Source organism: Dendropsophus ebraccatus, chromosome 5 (assembly GCF_027789765.1).
Source record: "Dendropsophus ebraccatus isolate aDenEbr1 chromosome 5, aDenEbr1.pat, whole genome shotgun sequence".
Taxonomy (NCBI): domain Eukaryota; kingdom Metazoa; phylum Chordata; class Amphibia; order Anura; family Hylidae; genus Dendropsophus; species Dendropsophus ebraccatus.
In genome coordinates, this window is record NC_091458.1 from 127,527,905 (window position 1) to 127,555,379 (window position 27,475).

Genomic DNA, 27,475 nt, shown 5'->3' on the forward strand with positions numbered 1-27,475 from the left:
GGGGGCCGGCCTCCCTCTGCTATGTTGTCAGATGACTTACAGCTTGATCAGCTCTGATTGGCTGAGCAAGTTGTCAGGAAAAGAAGGATTAAAGATGCTGACTGGAGCTCCGGGGACCCACGATTGGTGGGAAATTCAATGACCATTGTCCTTCATTGACCATATGGAGTGATATGTGGGGTATTGCAGTACCACTCTAATACTCTAATACCCCACTGTATGGATAACACTAGTACATACATTTATAGAGGTATTCCTACATCATCTGATTGGTAAACAAAAAGTCTGTAATAAGCTTACAGTATTTTTTTTGTCACCTAGGGTATAATCTGGCCTCAGGTTATTACTGGCGTTGCAGTGAACTTTATTAATGCAGCAGTGAATGCCATCCTTATGTACGGACTGAAGCTGGGAGTGGTGTGAGTCCTATTACATATGATAATTATACTGTATCCATGTTTTTTAGGCAGCCCTAGGGCTGCATCCGTCTTCTCCAGTCATGGGGAGTCAAATGCAGAGAGTTTGAGTTCTCAGGAACAATAATAAATCCCCCCATTGTGTTATAAACTTGTTTCCTTTATATAATACTGAGTTTACAGAACAGGTCATTTTTGAGTGTTATTTGGCTATTAAAAGAATGCTTCTATAGTGTCACATAAATTTATGAAATAATATAAATTAACATGAGCAACAAGTACAATAAAACTGACCATTAGATAGCCGCCAACTGACCGCTATCTTTTTCTACCCCCTTAAACATGCATGCTCGGCTGTGTATTTTATATTACAAAGGATTAAGCCATTTTCAGACACTACCCCTGAAAGCAGAAGGATCAGGCATTTTGAAATTCAACAGCCTGATCCTTCTCTCCTTTTAAAGTCCCCCATACACATTATATGTCACCCAGGATTGTTAAAATCTTTGAGTTCAGTCAACAATAGTTTATCATGTATGACTAGCTTAGGTGAGTAAAGCAACAAACATTGTTTTCATTTATCTTTGTTGTTTTGTCTTTGTTGTTTTGTTTTTGTTTGTTTCCTCTAGGGGATCAGCATGGGCAAACACAATGTCACAATTTGCAATGAGTGGACTGCTTTTTATTTATATTATTTGGAAAAAGCTACATCATTTAACATGGGGAGGTAGGCGAATATTTATAAAGCTACTATCATTGATAGGCTATGTTCACACTATGTAATACTACGGCCGTAGTTCTCGCCACAGAACTACGGCCATAGTTTTGCGGGGTGGGACATAGCTTCATTTTGAATGGGATCCCGGCCGGAGCGTACACACATCGTATAAGCTCCGTCCGGGATCCCATGCGGCACCGGAAAAAACTGACAGGTCACAGTTCACACAGTGAAGCAAGAGGCTCCGGCCGCTCACTTCACTGTGTGCTATGGGAAGCTCTGATGCGGGCGCACGTTGATGCGCCCGCATCAGAGCTCCGCGGCCAGAAAGATCACCCGGCCGGTACTTAGGTTAGGGATACTTAGGCCGGGATGATCCGGGCTAAGACCGGTCGTTCCGTGACCCGGCCGGGGTCACAGAACGTCTGGTTGTTTACGTAATGTGAAAATAGCCTTATACTAGAAATAAAAGGTGCAGTATCCGAGCTGTGCTTTGTTGGGCTGGGCTCAAATGTAGTACTGTATTTTGGTCAGTATTTGTTGCTCATTTTGGTTTGTGTTTTACCCAAAACCAAGACGTAGACTAGACATGCCTGAGTTTTTGCGATTTTAGGGAACATACCTGGGTTTTTGAGTCTTATTTACTTCTTAACAAAAAGGCTTATATTTCTGTGTTGAAAAAGACTAGCCCCATCTAGCCAGGTGCTTCTTTACATACCTGTTTTCCTGCTGACATGCCCACTTTTTACTGTTTACAGGCAGTAAAATAATAAGTGAAAATAAGTGAAAATAGATCAAGGTAAAAAAAAATGCAGTTTTTTCCCCCCCAAAACAGGTCATAAATAGCGAGCAAGTTTATTATCAATGAACCCATATGTTTTTCTCTACCGTATGTGCACTGATGTGTTCACTAAAGCACATTATTACCCTAGAAATACAGCCGCATTTTGGTATTATTTTACTGTGTGTAAACAACATAGCCTTACAGCTCTCTTATATATATAATAGTTATGGTTGGCACAAAGTAGTAATCCTGATTACATAAAAAAAATATATACGTACACAGCTGACGCTTGGTGTTGTTGCATTGCCTTACAGTTTTATAGGTCCAGTTATTTACATGAATTTTAGTTTTTGGGTGTTTTTTTGGTCATATTGTTAGCTTACCTTTATTATAGTTTCTTCTAGTTCTAATTAGGCTTCTCGATCTCATTATAGACTGTGATTTTATTGATTTATGTTTTAGGTTGGTCCAGAGATTGCTTGCAGGAATGGGGCCCCTTTATACGCTTGGCTGTACCCAGCATGCTTATGGTGTGCATTGAATGGTGGAGCTTTGAAATTGGAGGCTTTTTAGCAGGTTAGACCACACGTACTGCTTCACGTTCATTAATAGTTTTTTGCCATAAGCAAATGCAAATACTGCATATTTATTACTACCTATTGTACTGGCTTCTCCTCATTTACCTTCATATTTAATCTTGTTTATGTAATCCTTTTGTTACCTTGTACATTCTCAATAAAATCATTTATATGGAAAAATTACAGGGGTACCTCGGTTCTCAAACTTAAAGGGGTGGTGCGGCTTTAGAAAATTATTCACTAAATAACACACATTACAAAGTTATACAACTTTGTAATGTATGTTATGTTAGTGAATGGCCCCCTTCCTCGTGTTCCCCCCCACCCCGGAAGTGTAGTGTTCTATACTCACCTGATTCGTGTCGACCCCGGCCGCCATCTTGGGGACAATGACGTCATCTTCGGGAGGGAGAATGACGTCATCTTCGGGAGGACCGCACCAGCCCTCCTTCATGCCGGCCCCCCTCTGCGGCGTCATCAGCTGCTCAGCCGTGATTAGCTGAGCACAGTTATCGCGGCTGAGCAGCTGATGACGCGGCAGAGGGGGCCGGCACGAGGGACGGTCGGAGCGGTTCAGCCTGCCTCCCGAAGATGACATCATTGTCACAAGATGGCGGACGGGGGTCGACACAAATCAGGTGAGTATAGAGCACTACACTTCCGGGCGTGGGGGGGACATGGGGAAGAGGGCCATTTACATACATAACATACATTACAGTTGTATAACTTTGCAATGTGTGTTATTTAGTGAATAATTGTTTACCGCCGCACTACTACTCCTCACTCATCCTTTACTATATATAGTCCCCCCACCCCAGTACTGTAACAGATGGGAGATGGTGGTGCACTGACTGTACTACTACTGTATATACACTCCAGCAGTCTTATACAGTACTGTACTGTATGTGAAGCTTGAAGTGCTAAACACACCAGATACAACTCACCATCCACGATCACAAAAATGTTCGGATACCGAGTACTTCAAAAGTGGGTGCCCGAAAAGAGTGGGTGCTTTGATAAAACAGTGAGTTCCAAGCAGTTTAAGAACTGAGGTACCACCGTATATATATTTTTTTCTTTTACAATGAGTGCACAGACTGACACTATTCCATAGACTTTAATGTAGCACATTATCAAATTTAAAATACGGCTTTGTTTTATAGTCATGTTTGGCTTTTTCATTACCGTGTGTGAACAAAGCTTTAGGGCTGTAATACACGGCCTGATGAGCGGGTTAACCAATTTGCTAGATCGGCACTTGCTTACACAGCCTTTTAGATGGCTCGCTGATTGTGCGGCAAGGGCTGCACGGATGTCGTTAGCTATGTGTCAGGATGGTATCTTTGCGGAGCGTCATGCGTCCCTCTGCTCATGCTGTGCGGCCGAGAAGGTGCTGATTTTCTTGCATTCTGTTTCTGTGTTTTGTTTTGTAGTGTGTGAACACTGGTTATTTGCTCACCTTGAGAGACACACCCGACTTTACCTGCTGAGTTCTGTCTGGCCATGTCAGGGTTAATCTGTGTTTTGGTTCTGCTGTGACTGACAGGTCTTCCTGCCAGTGGATCTGTTTTGTTCTCAGCTGTCTGTGCTTGGAGTCCAGGGGAATGGTCCAATTATGTTCTGGATCAGAACCCTGGCCTCCTATATAACTACCTCAGTCTGGGATATCTTTGCCGGATATTGAGCTTGTCTCTGCCTGGTTCTGTGTTTCTATTCTTGCTCTGTTGATTCTGACCCTGCTTTGCCTTTCTGACCATTCTTGTTTGCTGCCTGCCCCTGACCATACTGCCTGTATATTGACTTTGCCTTCGGATTGTGATTTTGTACTTTCGCTGCCTGTTTGTTGTGACCCGGACTGTTGACCATTCGTTATTGTGTTTTGTCTGTCTGTCTTGTCCTTGTGTCCCACCTAGCCAGCGCAGGGACTGCCGCCCAGTTGCTCGCCGCCATTTTAGGGCGGATTGTGGCAAATGGGTAGAGGACAGTGGGCGGGGCTGAGCTTAGGGCTCACTGTTTGTCTTGTCCTGCTGTCCGGTTACTGACACTATGTCCCTGCAGCCCTTGCTTTATGGCTATGTTCACACGTCTTTTTAGGCAAAATAACATCTGTTGTTTGATAATGATGGCCTTAAATAATGATGAGAATTATTGGCGGTCGTCATTGTACATTAATGGCTGTTATTTTGTATAAAAAGACATTGTATGAATGTAACTTATAGGGTACTCTGTCAGTATATAGAAAATTATAAAGAAGCAATGCTTACCTCTCCCCTGGTGTCCTCCTGCCTTGTCTCTGGTTCACCTGCTGCTGACCCATCCAAACTGGTCTCTGCAGTGACTGCCCACTCAGCCAATTTTTTTTTTTGTAGGGATAGTCACATAAAAAATATTAAAAGTTTAAAAATGTAAAAATAGTGTAATTTCTTTCTAACTACATTTATATATGTTACATTTATTCTATTTCTTTAGGTCTTATCAGTGTTGTGGAGCTGGGGGCTCAGGCTATAATGCTGGAACTGATGACGGCTGCTTACATGGTGAGTTAAAGGAGCTCAGACAGGGCTAGGTGATTATTTAATCAATGTACTATTATAAGACTGTGCTCAGAAGTGGTGTTTTGTTGCATTTCTGCTGCGATTTTACCACTATGTTGCCTCAAATTGTGCAAATGCCGTAAAATAGCACTGTTTTGCAGCACCTAAATCACATCAAAATGACACTGTTATCGAAATTGTGTGGGAAAATTGCTGAAAAAATGCCACCTGTGACCACAGCTTACTGGTGTGTTCGCACATTCAGGTTTTCAGTTGCAGTTATTGAATACAAAACCAGGATTTGATAAAAGGAGAAGTCTTGGGGGGGATATATAATAAGATCAGTGTCTCATACACTTTGCCAGCGCACTGGCATACTGGATCTATGCTGTAGTGCAGGCCACACACCCCTTTTCGCAAAGCCTTGGTGCCCCTCTTTCCTTTCCAAACTTCTCCCTATTCTTTCTTTTATATGTGTCCTCCATTTATGATTTTTTTTTTCCTGGTAATTTTTTAAGAATTGTCAGTAATGTTTTTTTCTCATTTTCTATTTTCATCTTACTATCCATATTTTAAAATAATCCTTCTTATCAAAAGTGAAAGGTGCACAGTGAAAGATGACACCAGCATATAGATAATGGAGGAACCCATAATAACCGGTGCTCACAACTCAAACCCCCCCCCCTTTATAAAGCTTACTGAGCACACCTAGAAGCATTTCTCATCTGATGGTTTCCCCTGTTGTTCCATTGGTCCATGGGGCTTCCTGTAAAGCATATCTCTAAATGCTGTTTAAACCAGGGCTGTGGAGTCGGAGTCGTGGAGTTGGAGCTAGTTTTGGCTGGAGTCGGAAAAAATGTACCGACTCTGACTCCAGCTTTAAAAAAAATCTTACAACAATTTAGAATTTAATTTTTATATGAATTTGATTTTGCTTAACAATGTATATTATGAGCAACATTCCAATAGGACACTGGCCCTATTACATAAGGGGGGTCAGGGAAAAGTTGTCGGTCACTATTTGGCAGCTTGTTTTTGATCTGGAAGAGTCCATTGTGTGGGGGGAGATCTGTGCTGTTCTCTTCCTGAATGCTGGATGACTGTATATGAGCAGCAGTGTAATATGAAGATATCCTGTGTAATATAGAGGAGGAGAAGACATAAGTAGTGTAGCAGTAACCTGTTTCCTCAATGTGGTGTTTTTCTTCAGAGTTCTATGGCTGCAGCTGTGTGTGTGTGTGTGTGTGCTATGGCTGCAGCAGGCTGCGTGTATGCTATGGCTGAAGCAGGCTGTGTGTGTGTAGTGTGTGCTATGGTGTGCCCCAACACTCACGGTGACTCCTCTATATCACTATGGTTGACCTCTATATTACAGGGATCTGGCATTGTTAGCAGTGTTGCTTAGTGTATGGTGAATATTTAGTTAGAAACATAGAAGATTGTCAGCAGAAAAGACCACCTGCTCCTTCTAGTTTAGTTGTGAGTAGTTCAGGACATTGAGGCTGGAGACTGGCTGCATCCACTGCACACACAGGAGAAGCTGCTTTATATCTTTCCTTATTCCCTCAGAAGTCGCCCCAGGATCATGTAGGACATTAGGGAGAAGCTGCTGAGCCAGTGTGATAAATAACTCCCCTGGTATATGACTAGCCATTTATGAAGAAGCAGGAGTTGGAGTCGGAGCTGCGACTTACCGACTCCACAGCCCTGGTTTAAACGCCATTAGGCAAGATGGCAGCCCCCATAATAATGTACAAAAAAATTACAATTAGAAAATAGAAATATTTATATTTACAATACTTATATATAATATTTGTGTTGTTTGATATTTGCCTTGCTGCTTTTCGAGATATAAACTTTTATCTGCTCAGATTCCTGTAGGATTCAGTGTGGCTGCAAGTGTGAGGATAGGAAATGCTTTAGGAGCAGGAGATGTGGAACAAGCCAAAACATCCTGTAAAGCGTCCCTTTTATGCATCGGTAAGAGTGAGATTTAATCTATTTGTCGGCAGATTTCAATATTTCAATGATGTATTATTATGCAGGTTTAGGCTATGTTCCCACACAGTATTTTTGCTCAGTATGTTGGTCGGTATTTTTCAACTAAAACCAGGAGTGGATTGAAAACACAGAAATGTTCACACACTGTTGAAATGTAGTGGATGACCGTCATTTAATGACAAATAATTACTGTTATTTTAAAACAACGGCTGTTATTTGCTTTTAAATGACGGCCATCCACTATATTTTAGCAGTGTGTGAACATAGCCTTTCTCTGTTTTCAATCCACTCCTGGTTTTGGTTGAAAAATACAGAGCATATATACTGTGTGGGAACATAGCCTTAAATGGTATTCAGAGAATATATCAACTTCATGCATTTACTTTGCATGCAGGCCTAATGCCTTATTCCCACATTCAGTGCATGGTCAGTACAGTAGCATGAAGATATAAACTGATTCGGAGCTCTTGGCATCATAATGAATCATAATGCCGGGAGCTCCTTACTCTGTTTCCTAGCACATTGTCTGTATTTATGCACGGAACGTGGGAATAAGGCCTAAGACTGGGTGGAAAAGGTAGGCTGAAGAAGAGAGGAGCTGATGTAGACACTAGGGGGATGGTGTAAGACTGTCCACCGGTACTGTGCTCAGTAGATGGACATGTAACTAGTGTCCCACGACACATTAAAACCCATTTCAAAGTCAGGAACGTATAAATACATTTTTACTACATGGGGCTTTTGTAACAGAAACGTATATATATAGATTGCTGACGTAAAGGGTTAATGTTGGGACACTCCAATGTTTTTTCTCCTCTGAAGAGTAGATGTAGAAATATATATTTCTTTGGTGAAATAGCAGGTTACTGGACTACAATAATTTGTAATATATCAGATCAGAATGTTCTTGTATATATTTAAGATTTCTTTCTCTGTTTTAGTGTTCTGTGCTGTTCTCACTGGTAGTTTGCTGGCCGGGCTAAAAGATGTGGTTGCTTATGTTTTCACTACAGACAGGTTGGTAAATAATATGATGGGATTTAGGATATTGCCAAAATGTAATTCTCTCCTATTGTAACAATGATTAACCTCATATTCATACAATGATTACTTAGCTGAGTAATCATACATTTACATTTGGCTTGAAAGGTAGAAATCCACAATGTTACAACACCACAAAAACTATAAAAAAAATTTTTGAAAAAATAGTTCCAACAAAATATATGGAAAATTAAATTGTAATACCACATACCTGTTCTCTATACAGACCTTAGTAGCAGCTTCAATGGCTCCGACCCCTAACTAGTAACCTTGTCAGTTTGTCAAATAACATAAAGTCACAAATTTAAAGGTACGCCTGCAAAGGTGCTTTTATTTCCTACCTGGAACTGTTAATTGTTAAACTTTATGAAATCATCTGACAGATTAGCAAATATATTTAAAATTTTATATAAATTTAAGTTTATTTGATGATGTTGAGTTTTTTTTTTGTTGTTGTTTTTTTAGGGAAATTATTAGTCTGGTTTCCCGCCTTATGCTCATTTTTGCACCATTTCATCTTTGTGACGCTACAGCTGTAAGTATTTAGAAATACGTGTCATTTGTCTATGTGTAGTTTACATATAGTACGTATAATTTAGCAAAACCTTTTATAATAATATTTTTTATTTATATAGTGCCAACAGATTCCGCAGCACTTTACAATTCTGTGGGTACAAACATCGACAAAACTTAGAGATTTCAGAAATACACATGTAATTATAAACCATGCATGAGGAGTGAGGGTCAGGCTCGCAAGAGCTTACAGACTATAAGGAGAGGATGGAGACAACAGAGAGGGGAAAAATTGCTTCGTTATTAGAGATGAGTGAACCGGGTGCGGGTTCGAGTCCATCCGAATCCAAACGTTCGGCATTAGAGATGAGCGAACCTCGAGCATGCTCGAGTCGAATTGAACCCGAACTTTTGCCATTTGATCAGCGGTGGCTGCTGAACTTGGATAAAGCCCTAAGGCTATGTGGAAATCATGGATATAGTCATTGGCTGTATCCATGTTTTCCAGACAACCTTAGAGCTTTATCCAAGTTCAGCAGCCACAGCTAATCAAATGCTGATCGTTCGGGTTCGGATCGACTCGAACCCAAACCCGTTTCGCTCATCTCTATTCGGCATCTGAACTTTGATAAAGCTCTAAGGTTGTCTGGAAAACATGGATACAGCCAATGACTATATCCATGTTTTCCACATAGCCTTAGGGCTTTATCCAACTTCAGCAGCCACCGCTAATCAAATGCCGAACATTCGGGTTCGGATGGACTCGAGCATTCTCGAGGTTCGCTCATCTCTGTTCGTTATTACTATAGTCCGGCCATCTTTATAAATAGGACAGTGCAGGAAGAGGTGCGTGAACCAGTCACCAACCAATGCTTGCATGTAATATAATTCTTTACACCTGCTGTTTCAGGGCACTTGTGCCGGAATACTTCGAGGATCTGGGAAGCAGAAGATTGGTGCAATTACAAATGCTATTGGTTTTTATGTTTTGGGTTTGCCCATAGGAATTTCACTGATGTTTGCAGCGAAACTCGGAGTAGTAGGTGAGCACTGCTATTACTGTATTGTAGGAGTGATTTGCATAGTAATTGTTTGACAGCTGCACTGTCGATAGAATGAAATAATAATAGTAAAATGACCAATTGAGGCCAAATAACGTCCGTAATGTCATACTATTTGTACAATAGTATAGTAGATGTTATTTGGCCTCAAACGGCCCCAAAAAAAGACGTCGTGGGCACATAGGGGAAGATTTATCAAACATGGTGAAAAGTGAAACTGGCTCAGTCGCCCCTAGCAACCAATCAGATTTCACCTTTCATTTCTCACAGACTGTGGAAAATCTGATTGGTTGCTAGGGGCAACTGAGCCAGTTTCACTTTACACCATGTTTGATAAATTTCCCCCATAGCCTTAACATGAAGGTGTATTACATTTGTTAAAGCTACTTGTTCTTTGGATGCTTACATATTGTTTACTTTTTAAAGGACTGTGGTGTGGAATGATATTCTCAGTATTTCTACAAGCCTCATTTTTCGTGGTCTATGTTTTGCGGATGAACTGGGACAAAGCCATGCAAGAGGTGATGATGACGATGCTATAGTCCATAGTGATTTGTGCTTGAAATATTCTCTGGTTTGTAACTAAATTGGCCCTAGATTTTTGCCATGTTATATGTAAACACAATGGAAAAAAAACAAAGGGCCAGTAAAATGTAGAAAAAGCCTTCAACTTAAACTAAGACTAAGGGTTCCATTACACTGAGCGATTTTTAACGACTAACGATAAACTATCGCAAACGAGATTGTTTATCGTTAACCTGAAATCATTCACCATATTACACAGAACGATAATCATTAGTTTCGATCGTTACTACGATCGTTATTGCGATCGTTACTATGATCGTTTATTCCTTCTGATCCCTGAAAAACAATGAACAATGTGCAATTACACTGAACGATTAGTGAAAAAATGCGGAACTTGAGCGAAGGAACGTGGAATTACAGCGAACGATTATTGTTAATTTTAGGTTCAGATCTAAATCAACGATCAACGACATACGAAGATTTTTCGATCGTTGCCTGCAATTACACAGAACGATTATCGTTTAAATTCAAACGCTTTAACGATTTTTCGCACGATAATCGTCCCGTGTAATAAAGCCCTTAGTCCACACTGTGTTTTTGCAATCCGTTTTCTCATCTGTTTAATGTATAAAAAATGGATGAAAGAACAGATGCATTTGTGTTCATCCATTTGGATCCATTATAAATAAAAAGATTAAAAAAAAACAGATCAAAACACTCTTTTTTTTTTTTAGGATACACAAAAACGTGTTCGGCCACATTTTTCTGTACACTGAAAAAAGGACGTGTTTTGATGCATTTTTTTTAATAATGTCTAATATTTATAATGTTTAATAAGTCATTGGGTAAAACGATTGAAAAAAATGGATTGCAAAAACGCATTGTAAACCTAAGACACATGAGTATAAATATAAAACTTCTTAAACAATCTGCATAAGGCTATGTTCACACAACGTCCGAAAAAGAAAAAAATGCATCCGCTTTTTGTGGTTAAAAAGACGTCCGTTATTGCATCAATTTAATTGGCTTGACTAAACTGCATTGAAGTCTATGGAATAACGGACGTTTTTTTTTACACAAAGACGTCCATCATTCAATACAATGTGTGAAAAAGATGTCTGTTATTTCATAGACTTCAATACATTTTAGTCAAGCCAATTAAATTGATGCAATAACGGACGTCTTTGTAAACACAAAAAGCCGACGCTTTTATTACTTTTTTGGACGTTGTGTGAACATAGCCTAAAGCTTATAGATGTATGATATTGCAGGAGGTTGTGCTGTGCTGGCTCCTATACACGTCTGTTTCTCTCCTCTCCCTGCTCACTCCCTCCCTCGACCCCTCCCCTCTCCATAGACCATAATGGACACAGAAAACCTGCTTCTTCTGAGGGGGGGGGGGGGGGGGTGTATCTGGAAAACAGCTTTTTGACTTTAGAAGGAAACTCTTTTGCCTAATAAAACCTATTACATAGTTTATTAAAATCGCTTGAACTATTGATTCCTGCAAAGTTGTTTCTAAATGACAGTTACACTTTAAGGCTGGGTTCACACTACGTATATTTGAGGCTGTATGTTTGAGGCTGTATAGCAACCAAAACAAGGAGTGGATTGAAAACACAGAAAGGTTATGTTCACATAATGTTGTAATTGAGTGGATGGCCGTCATTTAATGGCAAATATTTGCTGTTATTTTAAAACAACGGCTGTTATATTGAAATAATGGAAGTTATTTACCGTTATATGGCGGCCATCCACTCAATTTCAACATTGTGTGAACAGATCCTTTCTGGGTTTTCAATCCACTCCTGGTTTTGGTTGCTATGAGGACCTGACATGAGGACCAAATACAGCCTGAAATATACATAGTGTGAACCCAGCATAAATGAAGTACACCCACATGTAGTAATCCTTTACACTCTGCAACCTCGAAGGCAGAATGGTGACACAGTTTCAAATTTTTTTTGTAAATCAGCAAAACTAATAAAGGGATGTATGTGTTTTTTAAGGCTCAAATGCGAGCAGGAGTAAAGAAAGAAGTACCCACCATTTCAGAAGTGGACATTTCTACCACAGGATTTGGCGTGGATACAAATGGTAAGTTTATTGCTCACATTGTAATAATTTATTATTGTTACTAGTGTACAGATTCATAGAAAGTCTATAGAGTCCTTACACCCCTCACTTAACTCTCTGTGGGCAGCTAAGCAGAGCCAGTCAGAAACAAAGAGGCACGGGCTCAGCTCAATGCTTCTGCTCCCTAATATTAGCAATCAGGGGGGGTCTTTGCACTAGGATGCCCACCTATCAAAACTTTTGACATGTCACTACCACATTTCAAAAGTTGTTTCTTTTTAATGATAGTTAAACACTTGAGATCTCCTCAGTGTGGAGTTTATTTACAATAAAGTAATTGTCATCTGATTCATCTCACCTGATTCTAATCTATTTACCTGGCAACAGAAGAGACCGAGATCATATGACCTCTGTCCCAGAAGGGAGGGGGAGGACAGAGAAGTGGAGACAGAGTGGACCAGAAAGTAAGGATTTTCAGCAGCTTCAGGGTCAGGATGTGCTGCAGACAAACAGCCCAATTCATGTGTTAGAAACCTATTACAAACAGTGTTCCCCTTTAAATACATATTGTATTATGCAGATGAAGAAAAATCCTTGTCTTGTTGTATGTTGCTATGTTTCTAATGTAGTGTTACAAAAAATTGGTTGCATCCCATAAACAGTTTTGTGTGTTTTTTTCATTGTGTTTTAGGAGATATTCATTCTTTTGACATTGGATATTCGCCCGTGGAACAAGGTGTAATTACAGGTGCAGCCGTCTTGCCAGATGCCCCCTTTAGTGAAAACTATTCAGAGTATCTGGTTCTTGAAGAGGATCCCTCGAAGGCTTGCAATGTAGTTGGTGGCGTCCTGTCGACAAAACAGCTCATTCTCAGACGGGGTCTAGTAGTCTGTTTAGCTGTAATGGTGCTGGTGGCTGGGGTCATAGTTAAAGTTTTTATTGGTAATGGATAGGGTGATCGTGTTTGGTTAAACTAAGTTTAACCAGTGTCCAGGCAATGCACTGTCTACACTGCAGTCCTTGCTCAGCAAAGTGCTGATAGGCTACTATGATACAGAAACGGCAGTTGAAATAATTTCAGCCTTTCCATCTTGATACTGAATGCAATGTAATGAATACACATTTCAGTAAAAACTTCTCCCAAGAAACTAGTGTTTCTTTGGTAGATGTGGATATTTTGTTTTCAATGTTCAAACTAAAGGTTCATAGTTACACATCTTCTGATGTATCACTGTGACAAGTCTAATGTCATTGGTTTGGCAAACTAGTCGAGACTCTGATTGATGGTATGAAAGGGTGGCTGGGGGTTTTTAGTACCATTGTTTTCATTTGGAGACCACTTGACCCAATTTAGAGATACAGAGGTTTCGATAAAGGGGGTGGTGGTTCTGAACCACATTCCTATGGTCAGATCAGTGAGAGTCATGGTTTCCAGATTCCCATTTCCATTGATGTCAGATGATGTGTAAAGGTAAACCTTCACTACAGATAAATACGTTTGCCGATATTTTACACTTTGTAAGTCTTTCTTTACAGTACTTAAAACGGAAAATGTATGCAGTTTTTTTTATCCATGTGTTTATTTACTCATATTTGTTATGCTCTTTTTGTCATTGTTTTCAGTCTGCAGCAAAAATTAGAAGTAAGATCACTATAGAGTCGCTGAGATCCTATAGGGTTTTTGTTAGGATCTGTTCAGAAACCGGAAATCAGTCATGGCTTTGTTTTGAACGGAATTTAGAAGTTAGAAAAGCATTGCTCTTGTAATCCACAAAGGGCCGATCACTTTAGTAAACAAGCGCTGATCTGCTAGATCGGTGCTCGTTTACTGAGCCTATTACACGACTTGATTATCATGCAACAAAGGCTGCACGGACATCATTGGTGATGTCAATGCAGCCCTTGCTGTATATAGTTAGTAATAAACAGTATACGTTACCTCTACACGCTCCCTGGTGTCTTCCTGGGTTCTCCACGCTTCCCTCAGCCGCTTGTATAACTTCAGAGCTGGTGTCTGAAGTGACATGCTGCTCAGCCAATCATTGGCTGTGGCGGACCCGTCCCAGCCAGTGATTGGCTGAGCAGCCCTACACTTCAGACACTGGTTTTGAAGTTGTACTGGTGGCTGCGGGAAGTGTGGAGATTTCAGGATGACACTGGGGAGCGTGGAGAGGCGCGCAGTCGATGGCCAATGATTTTAGTTATCCTTAGCTAAATGTCTTTATTATACGGAGCGACGATCTTCTGAATTGCCCTGATTCGGCAGATTATTGCATTGTGTAATAGGGCCCTTAGGCTGTATTTACACACATTAGAGTTTCATTGCAATACTATTGTGGAACTTCAGCATCTTTACAAAAATAATGCAGTACTACAATGAAATGATGAAGTACTGCAATGAAACAGCAGTGTGTGAACACAGTCCTAGGCTGTGTAGAATATTACAGCTCATCTTTATTCACTGCGATTGGGTTGAGCTGCTGTACATAACATAACCTGAGGACAGGTTTAACACTGTTTTTGGCCATGATTCTCGTATCAAGTATAACCTCTTTAAGGGCGCGTTCACACATACAGGATCCTCAGCAGATATGATGGCGCAGATTTGATGGCCCAAATTAGATTCAAAGCAAATCTGCAGCTTCAAAAGCACCCTTAGGGTGCCTTCACACGTACAGGATCCGCAGCAGATTTGAAGTTGCAGATTTGCTTTGAATCTAATCTGTGCCTTCAAATCTGCTGTGGATCCTGTACATGTGAACGCACCCTAAAGCATGTTCACACAATGAGAAAGATGTTTGACTTTTGATAAATAATGGCCACAGATAATGCTCATGATCATTATATGCGGCAGTCATTATAAAATAGCAGCTAATATTTTGCCCTTTAAGGTAACCTTTGGACCCCATTGATTTAAACTAGAGTGTTAGGTTTCCATTGAAGATTCCATCACTGCATGCTGCACTGTTCTTGACATGAGAGGTGACATAAAATTCAACTTAATACCCTCAATGAAAGCAGCTTCAGTAATGACTTTCCTGACAGTTACTAGGCCTGTTGGATGTGTTGTGAGTTGTATCTGCACAAAGACAACATGCAGCTTCATGGGTCAACAATGGCCACTTGTGAACCCCTATATATTTTTTTTCTCTAAAGATTTATTTTGTAATTATGTAACTGCATTTGAACATTGCACCTTTTTTAAATAAATAATATTTTTAACATTTAAATTATCTTATACCTAACACTAAAATTTGTACCATTAAGTAAATGAGATTTGTGTCCCATACGCTTGACATAAATTGCCAAAGAAGGAGATCTCAAATAAATTAGAATGTTTTGTTTGATACCTAAAAATCTCAAACGTGTTATTATTAATTATGTGATTATCTAGTAAATATAGTGTTCTGTTCCATCTGTAGTTATATAAAGTATATAGTAAGAAATAAAGATCAGATCAGATCATTTATCCACACTGTGGATTGTAGCTATTTATTGTTTATCAAATCCTCACAGAGAGAAGTCAGCTTTGGATTAAGCGACATATGGAGAATATCGGCGGCAGATACAGGTATAATGGCCTAAGTTCATGCAGGCTTTGGTATAATAAGCAAACATTGGGCGAGACCAGGTTGTGCTAACTCAAAGTCCAGCAGTTAGGCAGTAAAGATAAAGAAGAGTAGCACTCACCACTGTAGTCTTCATAGGAACTTTATTCTTTGCTTCATAGAGAAATGTGAGCAAACGCCACAACAGGGTAGTAACAGCCAGTTTCACAGGCTGATACTACCCTGTTGTGGCATTTGTCCACGCTGTATCCATGTTTGCGTTTCTATGAAGCAAAGAATAAAGTTCCTATGAAGACTACAGTGGCGAGTGCTACTATTTTCTGTCCTAACTACTTACCAGCATTGGATTAACTTTGTATGAACTATGAACATACCCTAAGGCCCCCTTCAAACGTTTGTGAAATGTACTCGTATTTCTTATCAGGAAATCCAAGTAAATTTCCAGCTCATAGGGTTCTATGGGGCACGGATTCTCTGCATGCTTTTTCCTGATGGTGTCCATGCCGGAAAGTAGCCAATTGGAATTGCGTCACAGAGGGGAGGGCAGATCATCACACTGAGGTCCGGCTGGCCCGCCTCCAGTACCTTATGCCCAGCTGGTGCTCGGTAATAGACCCAGTTAAAAAAAAGAAACACGGCACCTGCATCCCCGTGCCGGTCTATTCAAGTAAAAAACAAAAAAAACAATGTATCGGTGGTACAAGAGGTTTAAATAGATGCAGGGAAAACAGGTTAGGTGGAAAAAGAATTATTAGGAGCACATTGGCCCTTTTAATTTAGGAGGGAGATCACATGCAGAAGTATGGCAAAGATGCGGGCAGGACCAAGCCTAAAGCCTTGGGCAGTGGCTTCAGGGCAGACAGTTAGTGCTGGGACGCTGCTGGGTTGTTACAGTAGTAATACCATATACCTTTTTAAATAATAGTTATACATCTACTATACAATACCCGTATACAAGGAAGGAATATTATCACAATACATATTACCACCATACTGTTACTGACTAAATCCTTTATACTGAGACCAATAATACCAGTAAACAAGGGGCCAAAAAATATAACCAGGCCAACATAGCCACACAGTGACTGAATATTACCACCATACTGTCCATGAACAAAAATCTGTAAATTATATACTGATATCTAATCAGTATATAAGACCAACATTACAATTGTAACTTGTATCCCTTGTGGCATCATCCTGGTCCCACGCCTGTTTGCACTGCTCGCCACCCAAATCCTGACCGCTCCTCAGCTGCTCTCCGCATTGGTTCTGGCTCCTATGGCGTCCTCAGTTCTGCTGGCCTCTGCTGCTTCTTTCCTGATGCTGCTGCAATGCCTCCCTCTGTCCACTTGGGTGCACGCAGTTACTTGCCAAGCATTTTAAGGGTCAGCATTAGAGATGAGCAAACCTCGAGCATGCTCGAGTCCATCCAAACCCGAGCGTTCGGTATTTGATAAGCGGTGGCTGCTGAAGTTGGATAAAGCATGTCTGGAAAACATGGATACAGCCAATGACTATATCCATGTTTTCCACTTAGCCTTAGCACTTTATCCAACTTCAGCAGCCACCGCTAATCAAATGCCAAACGCTCAGCTCTAGTCAGCATGTCTCTGCCTATTTCTGACTCCACCAGTCCTCTTTACTTGGACCAACTTAAAATCGCACTGCCAGATTATGATTGCCTGCCTACCTCCTGTCGGTACCAATTGCTTTTCCTTTTACCCACTCAGACTGTCTGACCTTGTTGAACCTTGAGCTGCCTGATCCTAGGCCTTATTGACTACACAGCTACCTCATCCCTGGTATTATGCTGTTTCTATCTTTAAAGCCCTGGCTTGCCAATTCCACTTATTTGGGTGAAGTCTCATTCTTGGGCCCAGTGGCTACCTACACCGGGACCACGCTTGTGGAGCAACCTGGTGTCCTCCAGCCACAGAAGTCCAGATTCCACGTCCAGGAGCAGGATAAAGAATGAAGACTTAAAGGGCACTTAGACTCCGGTCCCAGGTGTGATCCAAAGCCACACTGGTTTGATAGCACAACGGGTCCACATCTGCTGAATGCTACACTAATAATACCAGTATACAAGGCACAAATAGCACTTCCAGACCATGAAGACAAAGGGGAGTAAATAGCCTCAAAACTTTGATTCCCACACCCCCAGGGAGATACTGCTAGGTTAGGGTAGACAAGTGTGACAGCCAAAGTATCCATATTGTTTCAAATTGGAATTCATTAAAGGGGTTGTCCAGTGAAAATCTTTTTCTTTCAAATCAACTGGTTTTAGAAAGTTATATAGATTTGTAATTTACTTCTATTTAAAAATCTCAAGTCTTCCCATATTTATTAGGCACAGTGCTCTCTGCTGACATCTCTGTCCATGTCAGAAACTGTCCAGAGCAGAAGTTTTCTATGGGGATTCCTATAGAAAGCCTCTCCTAGGCTATGTTCACACACAGTATTTTTGCTCAGTATTTTGCAACCAAAACCAAAAGTGGATTGAACACACAGAAAGGCCATGTTTACACACTGTTGAAATTGAGTGGATGGCCGCCATTTAATGGTAAATAATTGCCGTTATTTTAAAACAGCCGCCATTGCTTTAAAATTACAGCCATTATTTGCCGTTCAATGGCCGCCATCCTGTTTTTCCATTGGCATAACGCTGTGGTACAGTGTGTAACAAAATAAAAGGTTAAATGTTCTTTGTTCATGCCAGGTCTGGTACATGAAGAAGCAAGTCAGGTGGGTTATTAAACAGCTTCTTTCAATAGATAAAGGATTTTTGTTAATGAGTACAGGCGGTGATTTCAAGTGAATGTTACAGGAACTACCTAACTTAGTTTAGGTCTACAGATGGAGCATAATATTACCATCAAGGATCAACAGAATGGTGTTACTCAAAGATTTCCTCTGCATCTACACAAAGACTGTAGTGCTTTTCTGCAAAGAATCCGCCAGACTATCCCAGGTGATTCTACAGCTGAAGTAAAGCAGCTATGTGGATTAGCGGGACCTTTGGTAAGTCACTTCAGATTTTATAGGCTTTTACCTATTGATGCGCACTTATAGGCTAGGTTCACACTATGTAAAAATGACGTCCATCTTTCATAACAATGGCTGTCAATATGCAAATGTTGTTATAAAAGATGGCCGTCATTTTTACATAGTGTAAACCAAGCCATAAACTGCTTTTGGAACACATGCATAGCTCCCAACTGTCCCGGATCTGGTGAAAAGGACACAATTTTAGAATGTTGTTCCACAGCTTTGAAAAGGCAATAACACCCCCACCCCCCCCGCCCTGTGTTAATTAATTTCACTGCAGCCTATGCCCGATGCTGCAGCAATGTTAATTCATGTTCTCTGGATGACTTGGCTGTGTCACCGCAGCGGGTCCTGGCTGTCAGTGATAGCTGGGCCGCCGCAACTGTGCTATCGGCGCAGTGCAACTGTGCAGTCAGCATCTATAGGGCTACAGACAGAGAATTCTCCCTCTGTTCACCATCGGGGATCTGTGATCGCATGGTAGCCATGGACTCCTGGCTGCTTAAGGAGGTCAACGGGGAGGGCTGGCACAGAGAGGGGGCACAGAGGGAAAAGCTAGCACAGAGAAGGGAGGACTGGCATAAAGATTTGAAGGCGGGTACAGAGAGGGGCACAAAGAAGGGGAGGATTGGCACAGAGAGGAGAGGACTGACAGAGAGGGGGCATCGAGGGAAGGGCTGGCACAGTGGGAAGAAAATGCTGTAAGAAAATTAGTGTTGCACTGCCCTATAATTGTGGGAGAAGTTTTTTTTGGCTTGGTTAGGGGGCATGTCTTAGGTGGTTGGGTTGTGTCTATGTCCCTCTTTGCACTCAGCCAAAGGTAGGTATTGCATAAGTGGCATGAAAATGTCTAAGCCATATGTATAAAGCAGCTGGTCTTGTCATGCTTCTTTTTTACCTATTTCGTATATATGGAATAGTGCAAATGTATTGACAGTTTATAAGAAACCAGTCCTATAGCATAGAAGCATTTCTATGAGACAGTACATGTGCTATATCTCTGCTCAGTCTCTGTAATGTTGAATGAATATCATAAAACTTCATTCAAAGACACGTGTTCATCAATTTCAACCATGGGAGGGGGTGGATTGATGGAAGTGGTATAGATGGATGGATAAGGCATCTCTAAGATTCACAGTTCTCATGGTAAAGACAGTAAAGAAGACTTGTTGTTTATAGAGATTGAACCTTTTTTTCTCCAGGTGGAGGCAGTGCCCCCTTGTCTTTTATGGGGGTTTTACCTGGAACCTACAATATTTTTTGCACTGGCCATTTATATACTTAAATAGGTTGATCATATCTACCCTTAAATGTCTCTTCTCAAGACTAAATAAATTTGATTATTTTAGTATTTCCTCATAACTAAGATGTTCCACGTCCCATGTCCCTTATTAGTTTAGCTGCCGTCTTTGTACTTTTTCCTGGACGTCCCTTCAATGAATCGGGGCCCAAAATTGAGCCGCATACTCCAGAGGCCCTACCACAGCTTTATAAAGCGGTAATATTATATCCCTGTCCTGAGGGTCCATGCCTGTTGTAATACATGACAATATCCTGCTGGTCATAGAAGCAGCTGATTGACAGACAATATGATGCATGGGAGTTATTAGTACCCAGATACATAACTTTACATTTATCCACATTGGACCTCATTTGCCAAGTAAATGCCCAAACACTCAATGTGTCCAAATCCACTTCTTAGTTATGTACATGTTCCATAGACTGTACTGTACTACAGAGCTTGGTGTCATCTGCAAAGATAGAAACAGTGCTGGTAATTCCATGCATATCATTAACAAACAAGTTAAACAGAAGGCGACCAAGTACTGACCCTTGTGGGACAACACTTATAACCGAGGACCATTAAGAGAAGAAATCAATGAACAACACTCTCTGGGTATGGTGCTTAAAGGGGTATTCTCATCTCAATTGACCTACTGTAGTTATAGTTGGAGGGTTCCTCAAGTTAAATATGTTGCAAATACATTTATTTAGCAAACTTGCCTTCTTCTGATATGCTGCTCTATGGGTCCATTTACACAGAAAGATTATCTGACAGATTATCTGCCAAAGATTTGAAGCCAAAGCCAGAAACAGACTATAAACAGAGATCTGGTCATAAAGAAAAGCCTGAGATGTCTCCTCTTTTCAAATCCATTCCTGGCTTTGGCTTCAAATTTTTGACAGATAATCTGTCAGATAATCTTTCCATGTAAATTGACCCTATCCATCCCCTTGTTGGCAGTTTGTTGTATAGGTTAAAGAACACCACTCTGCCCTAAAACCAGTGGTCTGGTTGGTGTGTGTATATATATTTATATCGCCTGTACTACTGATTTCTGCAAAAAAAAAAAAAAAATACAATACAGTGACACTTTAAACTTGGGGTTTAACTTGATATAGTCCATAGAAGATCATTGTTTATGCAAGTGCTATGATGTCAAAGAGCTTTTACTGTAACTGAAAGACAATGTACTCCTTTTTCTTTGGAACAGATTATCTCACAGATGCTGTGTTTTATGATCAATATTGTCAGTTCCATATACTGTGGTCATTTGGGCAAAGAAGAGCTTGATGCAGTGACACTTGCTAATGCAGTAAGTTCAGACTATGAAACAATAAGACAGACGTGAGAAAGAATATTATGTTATTAAGTTGTGGAAGGTAAGTAAAAGCCCTATTACACGGAATGATTATCGGCCGTATCTGATGCCGGCTGACCGTTGTAGTCGTTTGTCTTTCAACATGTTGAAAGACACACGACTCATATAGCAACGATCTGCTGCCGTCGCTCCGTTAAATAGGAGCCATGGCAGCAGACCGCCGCTATCCTCTATGGGCTGCCCGGACGATCCAGCGATCACCCAGGCACCTGACAGCGCTCGTTTGCTCCTCAAAAGGGCTTTAGTAAATAAATTAATAAGCGGTAACCATGTTAATGCAGCAGACTACCATACCACTCCTGCACAGCAAACACCATGACAAAATGGGATAATAAACACCTATAAATCTCCATGGACATCTATAACATTATATTACAACCAGGAAATATATTGGATACAGACCACACCTGCAACTATGCCTGATCCTATCTATTAAACATGCACTACTCCCAAAAATAGCGCAAAACTAATGAACTTTATTGGGCATAAAAAAAAGACTGAATGTGGATGGTGTGAAAAAATGGCAGTGTGAATAGGCCCTACAATACAAAACAAAAAAATTGTAAAAAAATACACAGGAAATGGTAAAAACAGTCACAGATGTAAACTGCTACAATGTTACATATACATCCTAACAGCTATAAGAAATAAGTGAAAAGTGCATATATATCTAGCTGCCAAGTAGCATGTGCAACAATGTACGGTAAATGTTTATTTCCAGCCCTGTAAAAATCCCCTGTGGGGTGAGGCGGAGGTGCGCTGTTTTTAATGCTGATTGTGCCCAATAAAGTTTATTAATATTGCTCCATTTTTGGGAGTATGTGTATGTTTTATAGCTAGGACCAGGCATAGTTGTAGGTATACCATGACAAAATGGGATTTATATGTTAAATGGGAGCTATCAGCAGGTCATACGAATCTAACCTGCTAATATGTCCCTATGGCACAGGAGACGCCGATGGGGAAGGTACGTCTCTTGCCAGCCCGTTCCATTCGTTATTATTAAAAAGGGGCGGGCCGTCTGGGGACAGGTGGGCGCTATTAGGGCTGGCAGTGCACCTAACGGTCTCACTCGACCGTAGAGCACACGACTAACTGCACTGGATCAGCAGTCAGCAAGGGAAGAAGGGGATTCGATCAGAAGTAGGAACTTACCTCTACCTGTGCCTGCGGGAGCGGCCAACTCAGGGGAAAATACCTGTCTCAGCTGATGGACTGGCCGCTCAGCCAATCAGTGACTGGAGCAGAGTTCCGCCCTAGTCACTGACAGGCTGAGTGGCCAGTCCATCAGCCAGGTCATGATGTGTCAGCGCCGGAGATCCCGGAGCCTGGTGGGGGTCCCGGGGCCGGTCACTGCAGGCACAGGAAAAAGTAAGTTCTGCCGGCTGCCAGATTTTAAAATTGACCAGACTTCTCCTTTAAATGAACACAATTTCCTTTTTATTTACAACTGCTGCCAAATTGTAGAATCACCACAGTTAAAAAAAATACCATGTGGTCATTGCTGGCTTACGGTGCCAGGTCATTTAAGGTGTTCCTTCAGCAGAGACTAATGCACCCTGACTCTGCAGTCCAGCTCCTACATTATTCTGAAGCATCATTAAAAAGCATGCCTGTCTTACAAATAAAACCTTTTGATACGTCAGAGAGACATATCAATAGTTTTGATTGGTTGGGGTTTGAGTTTTCAGACTGTGACAGATCAGGAGAACGAGACGGGGGAAGTATGCGCTTGGCACATACACTTTCACTTCAGCTTTGTGTCATGTGACCTAGACAGACTCTCAATGCAAGTCTATGGGACCATCCAGGTCTCATTGACACACAGCAGGGGTAGAAGTGTGCAGAAGCAAGGCCACCTCCCCACTCATTCCACTGGTCAGGCTGAGGCAGGTATACTTTTGTTGATTATATAGCTGGGTTCACCCGGTTTAAGCAGTATTTTTTTTAAATTTGTGTAAAAGCTTTTATATGTCATTTCATACAAGTATACTTTTTACTGTTCCTTGATTTTAGGTTATTTCAGTCACTGGCCTTTCATTAGGACTTGGCTTATCTTCAGCATGTGATACTCTCATTTCACAGGTATGTCAATGGATGGGCCAGAGGCGTGGTGGTGATATACAAGCTTTCAGTCAAGGTCTACATAGTGATATCTGTCACTGGCTTCTTATCACTTCGGCATAAGTAACAATTCTTCCACAAGAAGCCTATTGAATTAGCTTGACATATATAAAATGTATAACACATTGAAACAAGGGTGTAATATCACAGCAACATTGCACCTCTTGTGCTTGCAGGTAGATGTGATGCAACGTTTTGACCATAAAAGAATGTTATTACAATGCCGACTGTCGGTACCTGCCGACTCATGATCTGTCATTGCTCTCTTCTCCAATCTTTTTACTGCTTCTTCCACAATGGGTGCACTTCTTAGTCTGGCCCATATGATATGCACACATTCTCTTGCTGCACCTTTAAAGAGGTTATCCAGCGCTACAAAAACACCACTGTTGTCTCTAGTTCAGGTCTGGTATGCAATTAAGCTCCATTCACTTCAATGGAACTGAGTTAAAAACCCCACCCAAACTGGAGACAAGTGTTGCTGTCTCTGTAATAATGTGGCCATGCTGGATAACCCCTTTAAGGGCAAGTATGCGCACTTCTAAAGCATGTTCTACCTATCCCTGCCTGACATTACCTATTTAGGCTATGTTCACACTACGTAAAACTACGGGCGTAGTTCTCGCTGCAGAACTACGGCCATAGTTTTGAGGGGTGGAACATAGCCTTATTTTCAATGGGATCTTGGACGGAGTGTACACACATCGTATGCGCTCCGGCCGGGTTCCCGTGCGGCGCCGGAAAAAACTGACATGCCAGTTTTCTGCGGCCAGAATTCAGTGAATTCTGGCCACAGAAAGACCTGTCAGTTAACACAGTGAAGCTCTGTCCGCTTTCTTCACTGTGGGCTATGGGTAGCTCTGATGCGGGTGCACGCTGATGGAAAAGATCACCTGGCCGGTAACGGGTACTGGCCGGGATGATCCGGGCTGAGACCGACTGTTCCGTGACCCGGCTGGGGACACGGAACGGCTGGGTGTTCACGTAGTGTGAACATAGCCTTAGGCTGCCTCATCCACACACCAGTAGTATAAGCAATACTGTGGATTTATCATAGAGAAGGTGTGTGTTCCTGATCTGCTATCCTGTATCTGATTCTGACCCCATAGGCGGTGGTGGTTTGATCTAATACCTAAATATTGGACAATATGACTTTTAAATTAGTTGTGTACCCTAGATGAACCATGCATTTTGCAAACTTCTTAGTACATAAACTGCAATTTGTAACCTTATTCAATGTTAACAGTATAATACTATTAAAACCACTGAGGAGAATCAATTAAAATTGGATTACATTAAATATTTTTACAATGAAAATAATTTGCCTGTTGGTTTATGGCGTCTTTTTTTTTCTCCCAGATATTTGGAGGTACAAATCTCAAGTTAATTGGTATTGTACTACAGCGTGGGATCCTTATACTACTACTGGCTTGCTTTCCCTGTTGGGCACTCTTTATAAATACAGAGAATATTCTACTACTTTTTAGACAAGACCCAAAGGTGGCCCGGTATATAATTTTTTTTTTATTAGTTTTTTTTTCATAGAAATTTGTACTAAATAGCATTTGGACATATTCACATCATAAGTCCAAATTGGTAAAACAATCAATGGTTGATTAACAGTTGTACAATAAATTGTACAGCTACAAGATCCCCCTATCCCCTCCCCCCTCCGCCTCCACAGATGCAGAAATAAGAGTTAAATAATAAAAAAAAAACAGTTAGCTATGTGTCTATGTTAGCACCTAATTTCCTGTGATTTTCAAGCGTCCCAGTGACACTGCCAGCTCAGACGTTAAGTACCATTTTGTGCCAACAAATGGTGTCATCAAGTCTTACATTTCTTTAGTCTCTCGCATTCCAAGCAACACTTCCATCATTGATGGGAGCGCAGGTTGCAACCATTTTTGTAAGATACAACATTTGGCAACCAGCAAAAAGGCGTGTAACGCCAATGATACTTGTGAAGATTCTGGGACAGAGTGGAGCTATATCAAATTGTTGGCTTGGCATATATCCATAGTCAAGACTTCTAGTTGGAGTGATAGTCACCTTCTTTTGGGGGTGTTAGAGAGCTTTTTTTTTTCATATCCTTTTTTCCCAGAATTCCCAGTAGAGCAGGAATGGCCTTTATGTCTTCACACATCTTTATGATGCTTTCTTCAAGGAGAATTAGTATCCCTTTGGTCCCATTATTGACAGAGACTCTGCCCATTATGTATTAGCATATGTTCTAAGCATACAATAAGGTGTGGAGATTATAGAAACCATTGATGGCACTTGACTTCTATGGGACCTTTTGTGGGAGATGGTGGGAAATGAGCTGCTTCTACTTTTTAAAGGGAACCTGTCACCAAGACAATGCTATCTAATCTATCAGCATCATGTTATAGAGCAGAATGAACTGAGCAGATTATTATATATCTAGGTGGGAAAAGATTCAGTATAACTTGTAATTTGTTGATTAAAATACCTGCTCATTTTATGCTAAGGAGTCCAGTGGGCGGTGTCACTCAATGGACTGGACTCCTTAGCATGGAAAATAAATTACAAGTTATACTGAATCTTTTCCCATAAAGATATATATCAATCTTCTCAGTTCTTCCTGCTCTATAACTTGATGTTGATAGCTTAGGTAGCATTTTTGTGGTGACAGGTTCCCTTTAATGTGGTACTGGTCACAGGGATGATCATATACATATCATATCATTACATATATATTCATACATCTCCAATTAAAGTGTAACTGCCATTTAAAATATTTGTGCAGAAATCAATTAGAAAACTCTTTAATAGGTTTTATTAGGCATCCCCCTGTATGTAGGAAAGCAGATTTTTAGATTGAAAGCGGAATATAAATAAAGAGCCTTTATATACATATATATAACAGGAGTTAGTCTGTGGTTTCTACAGTAATATATTTATCTGCGATGAATAAGAGTTTTCCTGTTTAAATCTGTTACAGTCTAGCAGAAGAATATGTTCTGGTTTTTATTCCTGCTCTTCCAGTAAGTATTTTTTTCTGTACATTCACCTAAAAAAATAAATGTCCTGTTACAGGTTTCTCCAAGTAACATAACAAAAATGAGTAACAGAAACAACTTAATATATCTAAACTTTTTGCCATAGTTCATGAACAGCTGCAACAACATGATTTTTATTTAGGCTATGTTCCCAATTTTGGAAACATAGTGGGGAAAGGTGGCCATCTTGTAATAATGACGGCTCATTAAATTTTGACGGATCATTATTAGCAGCTGTCAATATTATGAGACAGCCGCCTTTACCTGCAATGTTCCTGACGTGAGAACACTGCTATTAGGTTTATTGCTTCATTTCATCAGTGGACAGTGTCACCTAGAGGTTTGTGGTAATTGGGCCTCCTCTCCCAAGAGATAGATGACCCAACTACTTTGAAGCCCCAACTAGATGACACTGTCAAACAATGAAATTAAAGCAACCACTTGTACCTTCGGATAGCTGCTTTTAATCCAAGATCTGTCCTGGGGGCCGTTTGGCAGGTGATGTAGTTATTGTCCTAAAAAACAACTTTTAAACTTGCAGCCCTGTGTCAAACTGCCGTGGCCTAGAGTGTCCCCTAGGCCTGCACTGCCTCTCCGTCCTTTCTCCCCGAACCACAGACAAGTTTTATACGGGTATATATAGAATGCACAGCATCTAAGCTTGTGGAAGGTGCAGAGAACCGCACATAGAGTAAGGGAGTGACAATATCACTTTAAGTCTTGACAGTTTTTTTTTTGTTTTTTTTTAGCAGACAGGCATTTTATGTCATCCTGCCATATGTAAAAAATTTTATGAA

The 27,475-nt window shown here is 40.8% G+C and overlaps 1 protein-coding gene and 1 pseudogene across 2 annotated transcripts in view; both read left to right on the forward strand.

Moving 5' to 3' along the window:
- Positions 1–14,294, forward strand: part of LOC138793800 (multidrug and toxin extrusion protein 2-like) — a 36,699-nt gene extending 22,405 nt beyond the window's left edge. For both annotated transcript variants that reach the window (XM_069972496.1, XM_069972497.1), the window contains 11 exons: positions 322–419; positions 1,046–1,143; positions 2,381–2,494; positions 4,966–5,033; positions 6,902–7,010; positions 7,973–8,048; positions 8,538–8,607; positions 9,496–9,628; positions 10,073–10,167; positions 12,181–12,268; positions 12,939–14,294. In XM_069972496.1, coding sequence (XP_069828597.1) covers positions 322–419; positions 1,046–1,143; positions 2,381–2,494; positions 4,966–5,033; positions 6,902–7,010; positions 7,973–8,048; positions 8,538–8,607; positions 9,496–9,628; positions 10,073–10,167; positions 12,181–12,268; positions 12,939–13,201 — 1,212 coding nt within the window. In that variant the 3' untranslated portion in view covers positions 13,202–14,294. The remainder of the gene's footprint in view (positions 1–321; positions 420–1,045; positions 1,144–2,380; positions 2,495–4,965; positions 5,034–6,901; positions 7,011–7,972; positions 8,049–8,537; positions 8,608–9,495; positions 9,629–10,072; positions 10,168–12,180; positions 12,269–12,938) is intronic.
- A 4,382-nt stretch (positions 14,295–18,676) lies between these two features.
- Positions 18,677–27,475, forward strand: part of LOC138793801 (multidrug and toxin extrusion protein 2-like) — a 28,661-nt pseudogene continuing 19,862 nt past the window's right edge.